The 17,536-nt window shown below is 47.6% G+C and overlaps 2 protein-coding genes across 2 annotated transcripts in view; both read right to left on the bottom strand.

Moving 5' to 3' along the window:
* Positions 1 to 7,806, bottom strand: part of CAMKV (CaM kinase like vesicle associated) — a 61,740-nt gene extending 53,934 nt beyond the window's left edge. The window contains exon 1 of the mRNA XM_066594666.1: positions 7,707 to 7,806. The gene's annotated coding sequence lies outside the window, so the exon portion shown is untranslated. The remainder of the gene's footprint in view (positions 1 to 7,706) is intronic.
* A 152-nt stretch (positions 7,807 to 7,958) lies between these two features.
* LOC136620236 (uncharacterized) overlaps positions 7,959 to 17,536 on the bottom strand; it is a 35,202-nt gene continuing 25,624 nt past the window's right edge. The window contains exon 2 of the mRNA XM_066594942.1: positions 7,959 to 8,742. Coding sequence (XP_066451039.1) covers positions 7,959 to 8,742 — 784 coding nt within the window. The remainder of the gene's footprint in view (positions 8,743 to 17,536) is intronic.

Here is a 17,536-nt window from a genome sequence, read left to right as displayed (position 1 = left end):
TTTCCGTGAACAAGTCCTGAGCTTAGTTAGTGGTTTCTCGTCCATACACACGGCCGGGTGGGAAGTATTGCTGAAAAAATGCGCTGCTGATCGTAATTCCCTCGGTCGGCAGAAATCCTACTAATGACTTAAATAGAGGCACCTGTCATCTTTTTCTGGCATTGCACGCAGCTAAACTCCTTCCTCCTCCCTTTTTGCAGCTCCCATAGGAGTCTATGGAGGCTCCAACGTTTTTCGGTCCAAAGATAGGGCAAGACCGACATTTTCCAACAGCAGGAAATTTCGGTCACTTAATTCAGTCACTTATGTGTTATTTTTTTCAGTCCATTGTTTCTGCACAGCTAAAACTCGTTTGTCAGAATGAATACATTGAAAACCATTGGTTCTGATGGTCGCGATTTTATTACGCCGCTAACTTAGCTGCGCAAAAACATTTGTGTGAATGAGGTCTTAAGGGCCTTTCACACAGGATTGAATTGCTCGCAGGACACAGCGTAGATGTGAATTTTGTGAATTAGGGTGACTTTACACAAGCATATACACATTTCTGCGTGTCTCAGTCAACGTTTTTGTGCACGGACCGAGGCTTTTTTGCGTGTTTGTCGGTGTATTGTACTGTACTTTTTCCGTCCGCAGGGCATATTTATCTTGCGCTGCAAACACAGATGCACCACTTGAAATGGCTAATTCGTCTAATGAGTTCCAGATGTGTTCTTTCTCCAGCAGAATTACGCAGCATATTATGCATCTGCATATTGCGCTCATTTGAACATCTCCCATTGACTTTTATAGGGACCTTGCGTAGGAAAGTAGAGCATGCTGCGTTATTATTTGTGCGACCAAAATGCACACGCAAAATACAGAAGTGTGAATAAACCCATTGAAATCAATTGGTTCTATCTTCTACATATTGTGGGTGTAAATTTTATGCACGCAAATACGCAAGCGTGAAGGAGCCCAAAGTGCGGATTTAATTACAGATTGCATTCTGCAGGACGCCTTATGAAATTCCTTGTGTTGTATTGTGCAGACTTTAATTGTGGAATTACGTGGCCTGGCCTGTATGTTAGAAATCCCCAACAACCCTTCCTCAAGACGTATTCAATTCTGAGGCAGAAAGCTTTTCCTCTGCAGAATTTAATTTAGCGGTTTTGAAGATGCGGATTTCTGCAGATGCGGAATTCAGCTCCCATAGAGATAACATTGTTACGCAGAAATGTCCGCGCGTCCCAATTCCATCCAGTGTTCATTTCCGTTACACTGGATGCGCCCCTCAACGTGGCTATAAACAGATGGCCCGCAGATCCCTCGTGTCTGCAGCCTCTTTTACCTCGTCCCATTCTGGTCATGTTAGAGTACTTTTACAAGTACCATGTTTTTAAAAGCACAGGTATCAGCTGTTGGATACCCTACAGTCGTCTCATGTAAAAGTACCTTCACACAGACTTGGTGGTGTATTTTATAGACATCTGGACTTCTTGAGCAGTGCCGGTGATGAGCGGTCGCGCAGGAACGATAGAATTAACCGACTAGAATGGTAAAACCTGATATAGGATATGTTCACACATAGTGAAAATGGTGCAGATTTTCTGCAACTGAAAAAACTGCATGAGAAACCACCTCAAACTCCGCACCATTTCCGCTACTTGTGAACGTACCCATAGAGAGAGAACAACCCAGAGCTGCGTTCTCATCATAAACACAAGCAATGCTGCAAGTAAAATAAGTCCATGGTCCTTCCCCCATATTGCCGGCCCCTATATGTCATCTTGTCTATATGTTCGGGGCTGGGACTCTTCACCTGGCTCTGTGATATAACCAATCCCACTCCCTACATAGCCCCATCTACTGCACAGGGTGGACGAGGGGCTGCTAACCCCTAAGCTGCCGGTCCCTGAGCAATAAAAACATTTGGCGCCAGGCATTCCTCAGGTTGACCTGCCCCCCCAATGAGCTCCAATCCTCTTTTATTTGTGGTACACTGATGTATACCAGCTAGACGGGAACCAAAATGATGCTCTTTTCGGCTCTCGACTGCCTAATGGACCCCTAGGGACACATTTCGCATGAACATTGGGAGCTTTCATGGTATGCACACTAAGGGGCCTTTCACACGGTACGGAATAATCAGTCCCTGAATTCTGCACCAAAATCCACGTTCTAGCAGTGCGGATTTTGGTGCTGAATATTCCATCCTGTGTAATAGGTCACTAAAGGTACGGCAAAAACTTGATGTTGATGGGGCCAAATGTGTATATATGTGTGTAACGTGTATATTTATATGCAAGTATGTGTTTTGTGAGTATATCTGCATGTGTACAGGGCCTTGCAAAAAAGTATTCACCCCCTTGGTGTTTTTCCTGCTGTGTTGCATTACATCCTGAAGTTATATGTTTTAATGTAGATTTTCTATAATGAAGCTGAGAGAATAATCCAAAAGGGATACAGATGGAGGAAAAAATGCCAGAACCGAAAAATAGTATATATGTATTAACCCCTAAATAAAGTCTAGCGCAACCAATTACCTTCATAGCCACATAACCAGGTGTGTGCAATCAGCGCATCACATGATGTCAGTATAACACGCCTGTTCTGTAAGCTGAAAACCAAACAGGTGAGAGGCCAGGACCCTCCTGTGGACCATTACATCCAGTATACCGACATGGAGAGAGAAGGGGCCGCCAAAACTCACCGACTGGGCAAGAAACAGCAAGGACACCAACAACGACTGACGGAGATGGAAGGAGCTGTATATAGGACGCTATAAGCCGTACACTATATAGAGGAGATGGAAGGAACTGTATATAGGACACTATAAGCTGTACACTATACAGAGGAGGTGGAAGGAACTGTATATAGGACACTATAAGCTGTACACTATACAGAGGAGGTGGAAGGAGCTGTATATAGGACACTATACAGAGGAGATGGAAGGAGCTGTATATAGGACACTATAAGGTGTACACTATACAGTGGAGGTGGAAGGAGCTGTATATAGGACGCTATAAGCTGTACACCATACAGAGGAGCTGGAAGGATCTGTATATAGGATGCTATAAGCCGTACACTATACAGAGGAGCTGGAAGGATCTGTATATAGGATGCTATAAGCCGTACACTATACAGAGGAGATGGAAGGAGCTGTATATAAGACGCTATAAGCCGTACACTATACAGAGGAGATGGAAGGAGCTGTATATAGGACACTATAAGCTGTACACTATACAGAGGAGATGGAAGGAGCTGTATATAGGACACTATAAGGTGTACACTATACAGAGGAGCTGGAAGGATCTGTATATAGGATGCTATAAGCCGTACACTATACAGAGGAGCTGGAAGGATCTGTATATAGGACACTATAAGCTGTACACTATACAGAGGAGATGGAAGGGGCTGTATATAGGACACTATACAGAGGAGATGGAAGGAGCTGTATATAGGACGCGATAAGCTGTACACCATACAGAGGAGATGGAAGGATCTGTATATAGGACGCTATAAGCCGTACACTATACAGAGGAGATGGAAGGATCTGTATATAGGACACTATAAGCCGTACACTATACAGAGGAGGTGGGAGGATCTGTATATAGGACACTATAAGGCGTACACTATACAGAGGAGCTGTATATAGGACGCTATAAGCTGTACACTATACAGAAGAGATTGAAGGATCTGTATATAGGACACTAGAAGGGCTCATTTACACGACCATGATGTCACCGCTTATTACGCCTGCATTATACGCAGTGAATGGCGTCAATGAAAGTACATTGATTTTCATTGATCCATTCACATTAGCGTGAAAAAGATCGCAGCATGCTCTACTTCACCACATATTACGCGCGAACAGCCCTATTGTTTTCGATGGATTGTGTATGTAATGCTGTCCATACGCAACTGTATATAGGTGACATTGCATATGTAAGGCTGCTACGAGACACAGCAGGGAATTTTAAAAAAAAACCAGTCACACTGCACACGGCAGCGTGCGTAAGATACGCTATCATGCGCAGTACTTTATACCTGCCATACGAAGCGATAGCCGGCTCACCGCCGTCTCCAGGGGCGGTAAAACGCTGCGTGACCACACATAACGTATATGCCCGTGTGAATGAGCTCTTAGTCGTACACTCCATAGAGGAGGCTTTATGGAAATGTAGCCAGAAAACCCCATGTGACGACTCCCCAAACACATCAAAGAAGGTTCTCTGCTCGGAGGAGACATCATGGGAAATGCTGTGTGGAGCCCCCAACACTTCCCATCACCCGCAGAATACCATCGCACAGTGACACCTGGTGGTGGCATCATGGGGGGTATAAAGAGCTGGTCAGGATGGAAGGAAAGATGGACGGCATTAAGTACAGGGAGGAGGAAGCCGGTGTCATCTGGAGATCTGAGACTGGAATGGAGGTTCACTTTCCAGCAGGGCAAGGACCCTAAACGTACTGGTGGAGCTACAATGGAGGGCGTAAGGGGGAATATGGAAATGTCTGGGAACGGCCTCAGTCCAATGGAGAATCTGTGACAATATGTAAAGACAGACACCAACGCAACCCAGAAGAGCGGGCAAACATTCTAGTGTCTAGATGTGATGAGCTAAGAGAGACCCCAAAAGAAAAGAGGGCTCAACAAAGTATTGACTCTAAGGGGTGAATATTTAAGCAAATTCTAGTTCTCTATTTTGTCTTCATTATTTCTTGTGCCGCTGTAAAAAATATTGTGTACCTTCGGCATGTTGTGTAATCAGATAGTACAACCCCTAAATATCATTAGAATCCCAGGTTGTAATGCAACAAACAAAGATACCGCGGGGGTAAATAACTTTGCAAGGCACTGTATACCCTCTATATACTAACCATATATCCCAGGGCCTACATATCATACGGCCTGTGTGTGTGTATAGATACGTATATTATTACCCCTCCCATTGTTTAGTTGCTCGGTTGGGATTACCAGCTGTGAAATCCACCGTTACATAATCACATTTTACATGAAACCTGTCGGTATTTTTCAAGCTGCCCTCAGTAATCTCCAAAAATGTCCGACCTCAAGGGTCACATATATAATATCTTACACAGATCCAGGTTAACCTCCAATATTAACTGCGGAGCTGAGAATGCCATGGGTAGAACTGCTATAACTGAACTCTGTTATCACTGTCTTACCTGTGGTGTTACATAGGACTGCAGGTCACAGCTACTACATTATCTGTACTCAGAGTTTCTGCGGTGTTACATAGGACTGCAGGTATCTGGCTCCATTATAATGCATGGTGCCCACACCTTATAACACGCCAACCACTTTCATGTAACAAATCTACTAGCCGCGCGGTTGCAGGGTCAGTATCACAATGGGATTTCCAGCGCATGTTAATAACACAATAATATTTCATGATCCGTCTGACGTCACGCAGAGCAATCATCCTGCCCGCAGCACAGCACATCTCCACCGTACATAGCAATCTCATGAGATGCAGAACATGATGCCCGTCCCTGCTGGCACTAAAGGGATTTATGGCACTAAAGGGATTTTAAGGCAAACACCGGCGTCTTCTGCAGCCAGGGGCTGATAACAGCGAGTCACTGAGCACTTAGTGTGTGTTGGGGGTGTATGTAGTGCACTATGTGTACCTCCAGGGGTCTCACACCCAATAGAGACAGAGGAATGTAAAGCTTTTTCCACCCTGGCACCCCAATAAACGATTAACTAGCCAGAGTGCATCCTGCGCAGGTGCAGTCCACATTGGACCTGTCCATAAAAGACTGCAATAGTGGTCATCCCTTCTAAGCTTGTCATACACCGCAGCCCAGCAGCTTATAGATAGGGAGGGTCTTCACAACCCAGCATATTAGATGGCGATGTCCAATGAAGATAGCTAGTACTGCCCTAAGAGTCCTGACCGCATCCTCCACCATCGACTCTGCTCCACTGGATAAGCTGTCGTCTCTCACTCAGCAATGTCCTCCAAGTTACAGCCCCAAATATCCCACGTGTCCTTTACCGGCCATCACCATTATGGTCATCACTGCCAAATATGTAATCCATTTTATTATGAGTAGTTGTTAGGCAGTTGTAAAGAAACGGACACTGCTTGTCTACATGCTGTGGCATCAACAGTTCCGAAATTACTATTGTTTCCATATGAGCACAGTGTCTTTGGGGTACGCAGTATAGATGTAACACACCGAATCCCTTACTGAACTACCACAGAGCAACAGAGCTGTGGTGTTATCTAGGTTTACTTCAGTAGATGGGCCACGTCTAACAGATTATTACAGATGTGGCCATTATTCTAATCTTGGAAGACACCCCGGGGTCTCCCATATACAATAAACTGAGAGGAGCAAGACTTTAGAGTCTCCCATATACCATACACTGAGGACATCAGGGTCTCCCATATACCACACAATATAGGGATCAGGAAGAGACCCAGGGTCTTTTTCGTATAGCCTGAGGTTGGCAGGACCTTGGGGTATCCCATATACCATAAACTGAGGAGCAAGATTTTGGGGTCTCCAATATACCATACACTAAGGACATCAGAGTCTACCATATAACAAGCAATATAGGGATCAGGAACAGGAAGAGACCCCAGGGTCTTTAGTATCGCCTGAGGTTTTCAGGATCTTAGGGTCTCTCATATACCATACAATGAGAGAAGCAGGACCTTGAGGTCTCCCATATACCAAATATTGAGGACATTGTGGCCTCAGAGTCTCCCATATGCCATACACTGAGGGAATCAGGTCTTCAGTGTCTTTAGTATACCATACAATGAGAGGAGCAGGACCTGGATGTCTTCAATATCCCAAACACTGAGGACATCAGGTCCTGGGGGTCTCCCATATGCCATACACGGAGAAGAGCAGAACCTTGGGGTCTTCAATATACCATACAATAAGAGAATCAGGGCCAGAGAGAGGTTGCCAGGACCTATGGATCTCACATACACCATAAACTGAGAGGATCAGGGTCTTTTGTATACCATACAATGAGGGGATCATGACCTGGATGTCTCCCCTATACCATACACTGAGGGGATCAGGACCGGGGTTTACTCCCAAATGCCATACTATGAGGTAATCAGGACCTGCTGGTCACTTATATACCATACACTGATTGGATCAGGACCTGGGGGTCTCCCATATACCATACACTGAGGGTCTCCTATATACCATATACTGAATGAATCAGGACCTGGGAGGTCTCCCATATACTGAATGAATCAGGATCTGGGGGTCTCCCATATATCATACACTGAAAGGGATCAGGATCCGGGGGTCTCTCATAAAGCATTCACTGAAGTGCTCAGGACCTGGGGCTCTCACATATACCATACACTTTGGGCGATGAGGACCTGGGGGTCGCCAGTAGTACAATTACAGCAGAGGCAGTAAGTGCTGCTAAGCTGGAGAGCAGGACGAGGGTCCCCCGGGGAGTAGACCTCATTCCTTCACAGATCTGTCTGAGACTCCGCTGGAAGGTGACAAAAATCTTTGCCAAAATAGCATCTCCCACCGGGGGACAGAAATACTCTGCGGGAGGAGATTAACCCTTCCCTCGCAGCCTGCGCTCAGTACACGTGGACAGCTGGAGATGCAGCTCCTGACCCTTAATGCAGCCAGGTTATGTAAGGCTGCGGAGCTGGGAGCGTCCTCGGCCAGGGTTGGATTGTCAGCTCTGCAGCCCAGCTTCTTACCTTGGTGCTGTAGGACTGGCAGGAGAATAGCAGCTCTGGTCCCGCAGCGTCTCCCCAGCAGGCAGCTCGCACACAGATCAGGAGGATGCAGGAGTCTCCATGTGTTCTTCACTTACAGCCCCCTTGTGAAACTTACAGCTTCAAACTGACATGTGGCCCCTCCCACACATGGGGGGGGGGGGGGGACTCATGACATCACGAGAAAACTTTCCGCACCTCCCCGGCTTCTTCTCCTGCACGGTGACTTATGGCTCAATATAGAAATCCTGCTCTATATATAAAACCGCAACTCCTGCTGGGGGTGAGGAAGATGGGGGTTATAGTAATGAGGTCGATGGAGGTTATAGTGATGAGGCTGGTGGTGGTTGTACTGATGATGGGGCTTAAAGTTAGAAAGCTGGGGGTGATTGTAGTGATGATAGGGGTTATAGTGATGAGGCTAGTGGTGGATTTAGTGATAATGGGGTTTATAGTGATGGTGGGGGTTAGAATGATGAGGTCGGTGGTGGTTTTAGTGATAATGGGGGTAATAGTGATGAGGCCGGTAGTGATGATGGGGGTTAGAATGATGAGGTTGGCAGTGGTTGTAGTGATGATGGGGGTTATAGTGTTGAGGCTGGTGGTGGTTGTAGTGATGATGGGGGTTATAGTGATTAGGTTGGTGGTGGTTGTAGTGATGATGGGGGTTATAGTTTTGAGGTTGGTGGTGGTTGTAGTGATGATGGGGGTTATAGTTTTGAGGTTGGTGGTGGTTGTAGTGATGATGGGGGTTATAGTTTTGAGGTTGGTGGTGGTTGTAGTGATGATGGGGGTTATAGTGATGAGGTTGGTGGTGGTTGTAGTGATGATGGGGGTTATAGTTTTGAGGCTGGTGGTGGTTGTAGTGATGATGGGGGTTATAGTTTTGAGGCTGGTGGTGGTTGTAGTGATGATGGGGGTTATAATGATGAGGTTGGTGGTGGTTGTAGTGATGATGGGGGTTATAGTTTTGAGGCTGGTGGTGGTTGTAGTGATGATGGGGGTTATAGTTTTGAGGCTGGTGGTGGTTATGTCAGTATTTTAGGTTCAGTAATATTGAAAAAAAACGTAAGAACAAAGTTTTGCGGTGCAGACAGATATTGAAGATGCAATGCGTACAGTAGGGGTGCTAAGGAGGCAGTACAGGGCAGGGTGTAGAGGTGCAATGCAGAGGGTGGAGCTCTTGGACAGAAAATTGGATGGACAGAGAGTAAGGGTGCGAGTGAGAGACTGAGAGGTGGACATAGAGTAGGGGTGCTGGAGAAAGACTGGTGGGGGGAAAAGAGTAGGATTGCTGGAGAAAGGCTGTGGGGTGGTCAGAGAGTAGAGGTGCTGGAGGGAGACTGGGGTGTGCACCAAGAGTAGGGTTGCTGGAGAGAGACTGAGGGGTGGATAGAGAATAGGGTTGCTGAAGAAAGGCTAGGGGCTAGCTAGAGATTAGAGATGCTGGATGGGGGGCAGAGAGTAGAGGTGCTGGAGAGAGAGACTGTGGGTGAACAGAGTAGAGAGGCTGGAGTAAACAGAATGTAGGATTGCTGGAGAGAGGCTGCAGGGTGAACAGAGAGTGGGGTGCTGGAGAGAGACTGAAGGGTGCACAAAGAGTAGGGTTGCTGGAGAGAGGATAAGAGGTGGACAGAGAGAAGGGCTGCTGGTGAGAGACTAGGGGTGGACAGAGAGTAGGATTGCTGGAGAGAGGCTAGGGGTGGACAGGGAGTAGGATTGTTGGAGAGAGTCTGGGGGTGGATAGAGAGTAGGGGTGCTGGAGAGAGGCTGTGGGGTGGACAGACAGAAGGATAGTAGGATTGCTGGAGAGAGGCTGGGGGTGGACAGAGAGTAGGGGTACTGGAGAGAGGCTGGGGGTGGACAGAGAATAGGTTTGCTGGAGACAGACTGGGGGTGTACAAAGAGTAGGGTTGCTGGAGAGAGGCGGGGGGTGGACAGAGAGTAGGATTGCTGGAGAGAGACTGGGAGTGGACAGAGTAGGATTGCTGGAGAGAGGCTGGGGGCTGACAGAGAGTAAGGGTGCTGGAGACATACTGGGGGTGGACAGAGAGTAGGATTGCTGGAGAGAGACTGGGGGACAGAGAGCAGGATTGCTGGAGAGACAAGGGGTGGACAGAGAGTAGGGGTACTGGAGAGAGGCTGGGGGTGGACAGAGAGTAGGGGTGCTGTAGAGAGGCTGGAGTGGACAGAGAGTAGTGGTGCTGGAGACAGACTTGGGGTGGACAGAGAGTAGGATTGCAGGAGAGAGACTGGGAGTGGACAGAGAGTACGCTTGCTGGAGAGAGGTGGGGGTTGGACAGAGAGTAGGGGTGCTGGAAACAGACTGAGGGTGAACAGAGAGTAGGGGTGCTGGAGAGAGACTGGGGGTGGACAGAGAGTAGGATTGTTGGAGAGAGACTGGGGGTGGACAGAGAGTAAGATTGCTGGAGAGAGACTGGGGGTGGACAGAGAGTAGGATTGCTGGAGAGACAAGGGGTGGACAGAGAGTAGGGGTACTGGAGAGAGGCTGGGGGTGGACAGAGAGTAGGGTTGCTGTAGAGAGGCTGGGGTGGACAGAGAGTAGTGGTGCTGGAGACAGACTGGGGGTGGACAGAGAGTAGGATTGCAGGAGAGAGACTGGGGGTGGACAGAGAGTAGGATTGCTGGAGAGAGACTGGGGGTGAACAGAGAGTACGCTTGATGGAGAGAGGTGGGGAGTAGACAGAGAGTAGGGGTGCTGGAAACAGACTGGGGGTGGACAGAGAGTAGGGGTGCTGGAGACAGACTGGGAGTGGACAGAGAGTAGAGAGGCTGGAGGGTGGATAGAGAGTAGGGTTGCTGGAGAGAGAGTGAACAGAGTGTATTGTTGCTGGAGAGAGGCGGGTTGTTGGATAGATAGTAGGGGAGAGAGGCGGATTGCTGAATAGATAGTATGGAAGAGAAGCGGGTTGCTGGAGAGAGACTGGCAGGTGGGCAGAAAATAGGGGTGCTGGTCATAGTGTTCAAGGTTACATCTTCGGGTTAAGGTACTCATTCAGGACATGTTAATCTCTGTAAGGTTCTGTTCACATCTGTCCCAGAGGTACAGTTTGGATCCTCCAGTGCAGATGTGTTCTAAATTCCCAAATGAAATAGTTCAGCACACTTCTAGTCAATGGGGTCTGTCTGACACTGTTCGATTCCATCATACGAAGGATCTATTCGGACAGGGATTCCTTTTTTCTGTTCTCATAACACAGCAGAAAAACGAAAACCTGATCTGAGCCTGAACTCTGGTAGTGGGATTCAGGGCTCAGCTATGGTGCTGATCGTTAGGGCTTTCTCATACGCAGGACTTGTCTCGGCTGCTCAATGAGCTCAGGATTCTGTGCATTTTCCCCATGTGAGCTGACAGCCACCAAGAATTACTGCAACATGACAGGTCCCTGAGGGAGCAGATAATGAACCGGCTGCACTGTAAAGTCACACTGAATATGACCACCCTGAAAATGAACATAAAAAACACCCCCATATTGTCAGGCAATAGAGACAGCTGGTGCCCCCCAGTATCCCTTCATCAGAAGATCATTGATGTGGACACCTAGCTCCTTAGTGTCATCCTGAGCTAGATCCCTGCTCCTTACAACGTGCCGCCTGGATAAGGACCATCATCACTATCAGACAGCCTGCAGTTTCATGTGTAATACTGTCCAGCTCCTGCATTGTCCTCGGGGGAAATAATTTAATATTCTATAACCGGCTCAGGCCTCCGGCATATTTTTCGTCCATTTGGGGAACTATTAAAGCATGGACTTCACATGGGCAGCATACGGACACATATTATTCAGTTTTGCAACACACACCGCAGCGTTTTTTCACTCTCACACGGACTACACATGCACTATTCGGATCTGAGTTGGGCGAAAACACACTGCTGTGAGCGCAACTACGCTCGGTAGTACGGAGCGTACTTGCACGTAAACGAGAAAAAAATTTTCACCCTCAACGACAGTTCAAACTCTATGCCAGAGTGCAGGAGTTTGAAAATAACAGCGGGAAGATAGGTGCCGCCCGATTTTCCCCGCACAATGTATTCACTACATATGGGGAAGATAGGGCAGGTCCTATCTTTTCTCAGCCGTAATATTCACGACCGAGAAATCCCCACAGTGGAAATGAAACCATTGGATTTCTATTGAAATCAGTGGTTTCATTTTGTCCCATTATACGTCTGTATAAGGGCGCCCACCCACTGGCGATTTTTTTTCCCTGCGAAATTCGCAGCATTTTTTTCTCTGCAGGGGTCTATGGGACTTGTAATGTTAAAATCGCGCAAAATCGCGATTTCGCGGTAACATTACAAGTCCCATAGACCCCTGCAGAGAAAAAAATGCTGCGAATTTCGCAGGGAAAAAAAATCGCCAGTGGGTGGGCGCCCTAAGGGGAGAAAAACACGTCCATATGTTTAAGCCCTTATGGATGAGAATAGCCCATTCAAGTCGATAGGGATAGAAAAAAAAAAAGAGATAGCACGCAGATGCCATCCGTCGCCTGTCCGTTTTTTAAAAAGATGCTGAAAAAAAAGAATTGGGCTTGTTTCAGGTTTTTTTTTGCAGGCATGATTAACAGATGGCATACGGAAGCCAAAAATTGGGCACAGAAACCGAATACGGAAACTGCACACTAATGGAAAAATGTCCAGTTTTTGTGGACATAACATGGATGAATTTTTTTAATGTAAGTGTGCACATAGCCCTATCTTAGCCTGTACTCCTTCAGATACCCCTACTGCACTACCTTGGTGTCCATCCATACTGTATTTTTGGCAAGCTCAGTGTTCAGTGTCTTGCAGTCTCCGTAGTGGCTGAATTTGCCACCCAGCTTTCTACAGATCTGCACAGCAATGTAGATTAACATGTCATTAGGATTGTGATGGCAGCCAATAGTGGTTGTCACCCAGAACTTGTTGCCCACAAATGGCCACAGATAATACAGAGGTCATTGCCTGGCGCCATGTCTCCCTGTCTTCTGGCACCAATCGCACACCCTGGTGTGACGCCATTCCTGCTTTTGCGATGCGCTACACTTCCCTGTCCGTACATATTTAACAGCATTAAGATGAAGCCTCCAGCATCTCCGCATCATATATAGTGGGTTATTAGCACTGTCTGCTGTCTCTATGGAGACACCCGCACAAAGTACTGTGACAATGGATGCTCCTGTTACCGTGGAAACCAAGCACAACAAATGCGGCCACCTCAGAGTTTCTGTCAAGGTCCCCTCTTAAATAAGAATAGACGAGAGCTATTAATACGGAATTATCTGCTGTGGCTGCATCACGACAATCTGCTATGAAGCACAATGACAGCAGATATCCACAGGTCCTTGTACCTGAGGGGATATGTACCTCCATCTGTAGAGGGAATAATGGGTTGTAATATGCAAAAATAACTGGGAGCTGATCCCCAAAACGTAACACCCCCAGTTATGAGCCTAACGTCTCTATATAGTTAGATGATGCTTATGGAATAGTGACTCCCATCATCCATTCTTCTGACGTGGGTTGAGGTGTAACAGAAAATACCACACCGGCACATCCAGGATGTCCGATAGGAGCGTGAGCTGTCATACACCAGACCCGGGCCCAGGAGCCTTACGGGGCCCATGAGGCCTCTCTTCTCCATATAGGGAGCCTAGTACTATGAATAAAGCATTATAGTTGGGGGCCCCGTTACAGGTTTTGCATTGGGACCCAGGAGCTTCAAGTTATACCTCTGACCTGCTGGTTGGCCTCCACATACAGTGCTGGGAGAAAGTATTTGTTCGGATTTCTTCTATTTTTCTTATTTGCCACATGTCAATGTCTCTGATCATTCAGCTAACAAAAACTGACATGCTAAAAGTCGACGGCCAGGAACTAACATCATGCAGGACCCCCTCTAGCACGGCGAAGTGCTGCAACTCATCGTGGTATTGATTCCACAAGTGGACAGATGATGTCTGTAGGGATGTTGAGACGTCTGGATAGCCCCCACAGCTCCGGGGTATTTGTAGGTACAGGATCTCTCCACAACATCCCATAAATGCTGGATTGAGCTCATGTCGGGTGAACGTGCCGGCTGCCCCAATCATAGGAACTCTCCAGAATGCTCCTCAAACCAATTTTGAACAACCTGAGGGCTCTTTCACATGAGCGTATATCAGCCGCGTTTTCACGGCTGGCCGATATACGCTACCCATCTGCTGCATTGGTTTTCAATGCATCAGTTCAGATGGACGTATTCCCAGTGCGTAAAAATGGCCTGCCTGCAAAGATAGTGCAACCGGCAGGGAGAGGGGGGCGGGCAGCTAGTAATCGATTAAATGGGGAAATCCTGTATCACATTGTGATGCCACTGTTCCCACACACCGTTATTCTATGCAGCAGAGTAATAAACACAGAGACGTATGTGTCGTATCTCGGGTCCTCAGGAATGGTTGAGCCCCAGTAAAACTTTACTTAAGGATAAAGTTGAAATAACAGGCAGTTACAGGTATCATTCACTTGCATAAAATTACAGGCAGAAGCTCAGAGGTTGGGAGGAAACACAGGAATGATACGGCCCTATAGTCTATGTTATCTATATGTTACCGATCCTGGAAATTGGGTATACTCCGGAGGAGGTAAAAGGTAGGGGTCACTCCACATACACTCTGGCAGACAATTGTTGAAGAAAGGCTTAGTCTAGATGCACCCCGCACACCATCCGCGTGGGTGTCACAATTATGTACCTCTGTGTGGTGATCCTAATGGCGGACGGCCACACAGGAAAAAGATGGCTGTAGTGTGAACGGGTACCTGTTTTCTAGGAAGTAGTTTTGCACAGTGCATCCACATGAGACAGAACATGTATGACATTTATGGAGGGGACCAGGATGTTGTTCTGGGACACTACGATAGCACATATGGTGTTCATTCCGGATGAACATTTTTACGCCGACCCGAAAAGATAGTTCTGGAATTATCTTCAGCCAGAATACGGCAGACGCTGCCATAGACTACTATGCGAGCCTATGAGAGCTGCCGGAGAAGGGAGATGGGAGGGAGTTTAGCAGCGTATATCAGCCTCGGTCTTCTGAACGGATGTTCAAAGGGGATTTGCAGCCATTACTTGGTCACGGCTGCCTCTTGTTCATGTGATTTTTGGCCATGCTGTGGCCATGACACAGCCGGCCGAAATTCGTCACACCCGTGTGAATGAAGCCTGAGCCGGATGACATGATACATTATCCTGCTAGAATATGCCATCATTGCAGGAGAATATGAAGTCTATGAGGCTATGGTCACCAAGCAGTGAAACGTAGTGGGCACCAGACAGTGAAGCATTTATGCAGACTAGTGGACCCAACCCATGTCATTAGAACACACCCCACACCAGTATGGAGCCACCACCAGCCTGCACAGCGCCTGGTTGACAGCTGGGGTCCATGACTTCATAGGGTTTGCTCCACTCAAGGACTCTGCCATCAGCCCAAAACAATTGGTACAGTGACTTATCAGACCACACCACATGTTACCAGTCCTGTATGGTGCAGTTAGCCACGTCCTGACCCTAGGTGAGATGCTGAGTCGATTGCGTGTAATGGGAGGGCCGGGACAGGGGCAGGGCTAAGTTACACCCACCCCGCCCCCTCCCATTGCAAACAGTGGTGAGGGCGGAGAGGGGGCAGAGCTCAGTGCACTAGCTCCCAGATAGGCCCGCCTCCTCCCCTTGCAGAGAGAGAGCGTATATCGTCCGGGCGTGAAAACCCAACCGATGTATGCCTGTCTGAATAAGCCCTTATGGTGAGGCAACATGAATTTTTTTCGTTTTTTTGTGTCTGGGAAATCAGTGGTATTTTCACAATATTTGGATAACAAACAAATGGTTATTAACAGTTGTTCAGCCAAAACTTTGGATGAAAGTGTACGCCTGTCTGAATAAGCCTACAAGATGTGATACGGACAGGCACAGAGGTTCTAGTACCCTGTTGGGCTGTCTCTAGCTTGGATACAAGATGTGATACGAATGGGCATGGAGGCTCTAGTGCCCTTGATACTTCTTGTATCTAGCTTGGATACAAGAAGTATCAAGATACAAGATACAGGCGGGCATGGAGACATAAAGGTTCCGTATGGTATCCTGTGGTATATCACTCCACATTTGCTGTAACTGAGCCTCTAGATCGTGCAAACTCGTAAGCTGTCGGAGTTGGCATCCCAAATGGTCCCATACATGTTCTATTGGTGATAAGTATGGTGACCGGGCAGCCACGGAAGTTTGACAATGTTGTGGAGACATTCCTGTGACCCCCTTGTGTGTGCGGCCGAGCATTATCCTGCTGGCAAATGCCTCTAGGAAGCCGACAGGAGAGGAACACATGTGGCTGCAGGATGTCCTGAACAGATCGCTGAGCTGTCATTGTCCCTCGTACCGCTACTAGGGGTGACCGACTGTCGTATGCGATGTCCCCCAGACTATCACACCAGCAGGGGGCAATATGCGGCTCCACAGCAAAGGCAGGATTGCGGCGCTCACCCCAAGGTCTCCAGACACGGACACGACCAATGTCAGTGCGTAAACTAAACTTGGATTCATCACGGAAGACAACTCAGTTCCACTCTGTAGCATCCAGGTTCATCGTTCATGACAGCAATGCAAACAGAGATGATGGTGAAGGTCAAAGGCAGTATATGTAATGGGCGCTGTGAGACCAAATGTCCTTCAGCCAAGCGCCTGGAAATGGTTCTGACAGACACATGGGGTGTAACAATGGTGCCACCTGTCTCTGGATGGCGGACAACAAAACAGTTGGAGCTGCTCATACTTGTCGGATGATCAGATGATCCTCTCTACTGGTGGTCTGTTGAGGGCATCCTTAACGCGATCGCCTTGTGTGTCCTTTCGCATCCACTGGTCCCAACACCTCCTAACAGTCTGGTCAAAACGGCCCAGCTGGAGGCAATTCATCGATATGATCATCCAGCTTCTCACCCAAAAATGCACCCCTCTCAGGCTCTGGTAACGGGGTGACATCTCTTCTCTGCATCGTAGAGGCCTCTAGAGGTCAACAAGCTCTACACAAGCAGAAGAAGAGGTCACTACACACAAGGGGCCTCCGAGAGCCTTTTATAGGCCAAGGGGGGAACCACTTTTAGGGCCTCAGGTTCAAGACCGATCATCTAATCACCAGAACTCTAATCATTTGTATATCAGCCTGAGGGTGTGGGCAGATGTGCGTAGGCGTATTTACGTTCGCACGAGCGCAACGTATAATCGCCCGAGCGATCGTTTTTCACCGATCACGACCAGAGCTAGAAAGCGTATTTTCGTTTGTTCCTACTTTGCAAACGGTCTTTTCGGCGATCGAATATGCGTTGGCGCGTATTTCGGTCGCATATGTTCCGTTTTTTTTCGAATTGCCGTTTTTACGCGCCGTAAAATCGCCCATGTGAATGAATACATTCGAAACCATTGCCTCAGATGGTCACGTATATACGTTTGGTCGCAAAAACGCGCCGTTTATGCGCTCGTCTGCCCGCACCCTGAGATGGAACTGCATACCCACTTTTGTAGCAAAATGACAACTCCTTCTATAGGAGGGAAGTGATTGTTTTTGACAAAGAATGTTGTTGGTTGTTCCCCCTTTGACAGTCACAACTGCAATCAAATGTTTGTGTTAAATTTGATTAGTTTTTCACATCGTTGTTGAGGAATTTTGGCACACTCTTCTTTGCAGAATTGTTGTAATTCAGCCACATTGGATGTTTTACAGCATAATCGGCTCCTGTAAGGTTTTATTACAGCATCTTAATGAAAGTCAGAAATGTG

This window comes from Eleutherodactylus coqui, chromosome 3 (assembly GCF_035609145.1).
Source record: "Eleutherodactylus coqui strain aEleCoq1 chromosome 3, aEleCoq1.hap1, whole genome shotgun sequence".
Classification (NCBI taxonomy): Eukaryota; Metazoa; Chordata; class Amphibia; order Anura; family Eleutherodactylidae; genus Eleutherodactylus; species Eleutherodactylus coqui.
This window is presented reverse-complemented; position numbering and strand designations above follow the sequence as displayed.